The sequence below is a fragment of the Coturnix japonica genome, chromosome 22, assembly GCF_001577835.2.
Source record: "Coturnix japonica isolate 7356 chromosome 22, Coturnix japonica 2.1, whole genome shotgun sequence".
Lineage (NCBI taxonomy): Eukaryota > Metazoa > Chordata > Aves > Galliformes > Phasianidae > Coturnix > Coturnix japonica.
The window spans coordinates 1,095,701-1,100,839 of NC_029537.1; the positions used below are offsets into that span (position 1 = coordinate 1,095,701).

The window sequence follows — 5,139 nt, forward strand, 5'->3', positions numbered from 1 at the left end:
GCCCTGAGTGGTGTTAAGGAGCGTGGGGTGCGCTGGGGCGGCGTGAGGACTTGGGCTGGGGTTGGAGAAATGGGTTCAATAGAAGAGATTTTGGGACTGAGGGGTTGTTCCTCCTCACAGCCGTGTTACCTGCGTGACTGGGAGATGCAGGTTCACTTCAAAATCCACGGGCAAGGCAAGAAGAACCTGAACGGGGATGGCTTTGCTATATGGTACACCAAGGACCGCATGCAGCAAGGTAAACCCTGCTGGAGGAAGGTCCTGCCTGCAGGGAGGGCTGTTGGTGTCACCTCTTATAGCGGCTCCTTTGGATCCCTCTGGGGACCTGTAGGGTCTCTGCTGCCCTTCATGCTGTCTGTCTTTCCTTGCAGGGCCTGTCTTTGGAAGCAAGGATAACTTCCTGGGCCTGGGGGTGTTTGTGGACACCTACCCCAACGAGGAGAAGCAGCAGGAGGTGAGCAGGGGGGTGATGTGCACGGTGGCAGCTCAACTTGCAGCCAGTGATGTGTGAGCTTTTTGGATCTGAAACTAGAGGCCAATTGGCTGCCAGCAGGGATTGCTCAGCTTGCTTTGCTTTCTTCTTCTCTCTGTGTGGTTGGTTTCTTTCTAGTGAGGCAATAATGAGCAGATTTGTTGTCAACTGCAGCCAGAAAAAGCAGGGTAGGAGAAAACAAATGGGTCAGCATCGCTGTGTGGTGGGCTGCTGTGCTTTGCAGACAAGCAGCAGCTGGGGGGAAGCACACACAGACTTCATAGAGCTCAAGCAGAGCAGCAGCCAAGCAGCCCCCCCAGCTGTGAGGGGGCACAGCGTGCCTGCACTGTGCTGCTCTGCCTGGAGACCTTTGTGCTTTTTGTTTGGGGCTCTTTGGTGCTGGTTGGGGTTAAAACCTGACCTCCCCAACCCTGTTATTGGAGTCAATGTTGTCACTCCTTTGCAGCTTCTCTTACCATACAGATGCTGTTTTAACCCCCACAGCTGCCCTCATTCCTCTCTGCAGACCCCAGAGGATACACAGGGCACTGCTGCAATGCCTGACCATGCAGATGCTGCACAAACCTTGAGCAACCACCGGCTTTATTCAGGCATTACTGGCTCCTCCAGCCTGGGGTTGGACTTTGTGCTCATAGCAGAGCCTTGCTGAGGTCTGACCAAAGCCTGTGTTGTTCCTGGTGCTATACAGGGATTGCTGTGATGTTGGTCCTGCAGATGTGCAGGGCTCCAGCTGCATCCTATGTGTGTGCCCCAGGTTTGGCACCCAGCAGCTGAACCCCCCCCAATCTGCCTTTAGCCCTCACTGAGCTTTGCACGGAGGATTCCCAGGTTGCAGTTTCATGCTAAACTCTGGTCTGTGACCATTTTGCTTCTGTGCTCTTTCTTGCTTTGCCATAACCCTGGACTCACAGGCTCAGAAGAGGAGGTACAGCCCAGGAAATCAGGTACTTGCTCTTGCTCACCTACCCATTTCTGAGCTGCTTGGTCTCACTTTGATCCTCTTGGTAAGGGAATTCCCTCGCTGGAGCTGCAGACATCCCTGTGTGAGCAGGGAGCAAGCAGGAGGACTTTCTCTTCTGTCCTAAATGCGTGGTAGCCAAGGTGAGGGGCTGAGCAGGGATTGTGCTTTTAGGGGAAGCATAGCTGGGGTGAAGGAGCATGGGGTCAATAGGATGCCATAGGAAATCACAGTGATAGAATACCCCGAGCAGGGAAAGATCCGCACTGATCTCAGCTCCTGGTTCCAAGTGGGGCCACCCAAAGCTCAAACAGCATCTCTGGACCCTGCAGTCACACTGTAATGCTGGGGCAGAGCTGGGAGCTGAGTCAGTCTTATTCCCCACAGCGTGTTTTCCCCTACATCTCTGCCATGGTGAACAACGGTTCTCTCACCTACGACCACGACCGGGATGGCAGACCCACGGAGCTGGGGGGCTGCACAGCCATGGTGCGCAACCTCAACCACGACACCTTCCTGGTCATCCGCTACGTCAAGAGGAGGCTGACAGTGAGTGCTGTTTGCTGGGGCTTCTTGGGCAGCTGTGCTGATTGATATCCAGTGCTACAGGAGCCTCTTTGCTTCCAGGTGCTGATAGATATTGATGGGAAGCAGGAGTGGAGGGACTGCATCGACGTGCCGGGCGTGCGCCTGCCCCGTGGGTATTACTTTGGGACCTCGTCTGTCACCGGAGACCTCTCAGGTACATGCTGGGTGTCACTGAGCAGCTCTTGTGCAGCTTTAGGTGCCTGGAAGTGCAGCTGAGCTGGGGAGGGGGCTTAGAAAGCGCTTGAGGACCTTTCACTGCTTGAGGGAGCTTTGTTTTTCATCTTGGGGAGCTCAGGTCCCGATCTGGGTGTGCTGTGCACTTTCCTTGAGCTCCCTCTGCCATCAGATGAGGCTGATGGTGACCTCCAGGCAGTGATGTACAGCACCTGATCTGTACCCTCAGTGCTCAGCCTGCAGTGATGGGCAGAGATCACTGCTGGGGGTTAAAAGGCAGCTCTGGAAACACTGAGATCAGAGGTGCTGGCTGTGCTGTCAGGGCAGCTGCCATCTCCTCTTTGCATTTCCTAAGGGCAGTGGTGCTGCGTGGGCTGATGGATGCTTTGCAGGAGCTGAAGCTCTTCACCTTTCTCTGCTCCCTCCTCTTCTCTTGCAGCGCTGCTTGGGGTGCTGTGAGGCCCGGAGTTACCCAGCTCTGCCTCTCTGGGCAGGTTTTAAGCCTGATTTGAGTTATGCCCTATGAAAGCACACTGGTTGTTGGCTGGGCCCATTGTTGGCTCCAACAAAAGTTCCTTTTCTTTCTCAGATCTCTGCCTAATGCCCCGGGAGCTGGCAGGCTGGCCTGGAGCACTCCTGTTGTCCCACTAATAACACCTCGGTCACGAGCAAAGGAAAATAGGGTCATGTGAGGCTGATTCTAACACTGCTTTTGCACTGGGGGGGGGTTGCGTGTGGGGGGGTGAATGCCTTTGAGTCAGATGATGGCCCAGTCCGGGCTGTTGTTTCTTGGTTTAAGTAGCTTAAAGGTTCCTGTTGGAGGTTTAGGAAGGGCACAGAGCCTGCCCTGAGAGGTGAGTTGTCCCATTGGGAGGGGACAGCCAACACTGTGTGGCTGTTATTTGAGTGATGACATCCCACAGTGCCACCAGCGCTGCTCACATCCCTGGCTGGGCCCTTTAAGGTGGGTGACACCTCAGGTTCATCCCCTCTGCTTGCAGACAACCACGACATCATCTCTCTGAAGCTCTACCAGCTGACAGTGGAGCGGACGCCGGAGGAGGAGAGACGGGACAAGGAGGTTTACCTGCCTGTGGTGGACAACCTCAAGCTGCCAGGAAGTAAGTGGGGGGTTTAAGAGGCACAAAGGGGGGGCATCTCACCAGCAAAGCAGCTGAGCTCCATTGGGATTCGTGTTGCTTTGGTTAAGATGATGGCCACGAGCTGCTGATGTCTCACAGCTGTTCCTCTCCCCTGCAGTGGAGGCGCCGCTGGAGCCCATGAGCGGCCTGGCTCTCTTCTTAATTGTCTTCTTCTCCCTGGTGGCCATCGTCTTCGCCATCGTTATCGGAGTCATCGTGTACAACAAGTGGCAGGAGCAGAGCCGGAAGCATTTCTATTGATGCAGTTTAGCCCCTGACAGCTGCAGTGTGACGGGCTGCCCCATGGCAGCACCCCTGCTGTCCCCAATGGCCGCAGTGGGGGCGGCTGCTGTTTGTCACTGGGCTCCAGGACTCCCCCAGTGTCAGAGGGGACCCACGTTGTGCTGGGGCTGGAGCTGCTGCGTCCCCCTGCTGGGAGCTGGAGCTGGAGCTGGGCTCTGGGAGCTGCTGGGTGGCTCACAATGCAATGGCAGCACTTTGGATGTCACCTCTTTGGCTGTGAATTCCCAGCCCTGCTTTCCTTGCCAGCTTCCTGCAATAACCCCTATGCAGCAGTTTCATTTCCAGGAGGGCTTTACCAAGCTGTTCTGCTTGGGCTGCTTCCATCACCCACCTCAGACCTTCTTTAGAGACCCTCAAGCTTCTCTGCAACCCCTCCATCCCATTCCCCCCCAGCTTTGGGGGTGCTTTGAGGACACGCTGACTATTTCCCCCTCACCCCATGCAGGGTTTAATCCCACGCTCTCCCTCCTCAATCCCTGTTTGCTGCCACCCTGGGGCTCAGCTCTGCCCCTGTCCGGCATGTTGTGCCTCCACTCACCTCCCACCACCTGCATGTCTTTGCTTTGCAACCCAGGAACAGCTGAACAAAGGGGGGGGGTCTCTCAGAGCCGCAGCCCTCGCTGCCTTCCAGGGAGTCCTGGTTTATTCCTACCTCAGTGACTGCTTGTGTCAGTGACTCCTCGCTGTGTTTCTTATGGGAAGGAGCAGCACAAACCACCTTCACCCCAGGGACTGCATTGGGCTCCTGCTGGCCTCTCTCATGGATTTATGGGGTGCCCAGGGGGCTGTGAGCACAGATTGTGGGTGCTGTGCTCCAGGATGGCTCCCAGCATATGGGGAACGGTGCCTTGTGGGCAGGATGTTTGGATAGGGGTGGCTGGAAGCTTCTTAGAAGTGCAAATGGGGCCTGGAAAGGGCTGATTTGGGGCCTGGAAGGGGCTGATTTGGGGCCGGAAGGGGCTGATTTGGGCCTGGAAGGGGCTGTTTTGGGGCCTGAAGGGGCTGATTTGGGGCCTGGAAGGGGCTGATTTGGGCCTGGAAGGGGCTGCTCTGTGATGTTTGGCCTCTGTTTTGCCTGAGAGCCAGGAGTGAAACATGTGCGACTCTTCCCAGCTGTGACCTGTCTTGGAATAAATGTTGGTGTGTGTGTGTGGCACCGCTGCCTTCCTCACCCTCAGCGCCCTCCTCACCCTCAGCCCCCTCCCGGCACAGCTCACAGAGCACCCATCTCCATTCTCATTTAATACAGGAGATGATGTGGCTGTGTCGCATCCCCTTGGAGCTCTGTATCCCACCCCTGGCTGCGTGCTGTCCCTCTGTTGCTGTGGATGCTCAGCTTTTGTTCCCAGCATGAAAGCGCGGCCCCTGCAGCGGGTTCACCAGCTTCATGGCGATATAACCCTGCGGGGGAGGCACAGGGGGGGCTCAGCAGGGCTCTATGATGGGATGGGGATGGGGATGGGGATAGGATGGGGATGGGG

The 5,139-nt window shown here is 56.4% G+C and overlaps 2 protein-coding genes across 3 annotated transcripts in view; one reads left to right on the forward strand and one right to left on the reverse strand.

The window, feature by feature from the left end:
* The window catches only part of LMAN2L (lectin, mannose binding 2 like), a 5,778-nt gene extending 964 nt beyond the window's left edge, over positions 1–4,814 (forward strand). Inside the window, exons 3-9 of one of the 2 annotated variants that reach the window (XM_015882918.2) lie at positions 121–238; positions 372–454; positions 1,405–1,437; positions 1,839–2,000; positions 2,079–2,193; positions 3,215–3,334; positions 3,474–4,814. In XM_015882918.2, the coding sequence (XP_015738404.1) occupies positions 121–238; positions 372–454; positions 1,405–1,437; positions 1,839–2,000; positions 2,079–2,193; positions 3,215–3,334; positions 3,474–3,616 (774 nt within the window). In that variant the 3' untranslated portion in view covers positions 3,617–4,814. The remainder of the gene's footprint in view (positions 1–120; positions 239–371; positions 455–1,404; positions 1,438–1,838; positions 2,001–2,078; positions 2,194–3,214; positions 3,335–3,473) is intronic. The other variant, XM_015882919.2, reaches the window with a different exon arrangement.
* The window catches only part of FER1L5 (fer-1 like family member 5), a 16,451-nt gene continuing 15,497 nt past the window's right edge, over positions 4,186–5,139 (reverse strand). Inside the window, exon 51 of the mRNA XM_015882914.2 lies at positions 4,186–5,059. Within this exon, the coding sequence (XP_015738400.1) occupies positions 4,991–5,059 (69 nt within the window). The 3' untranslated portion in view covers positions 4,186–4,990. The remainder of the gene's footprint in view (positions 5,060–5,139) is intronic.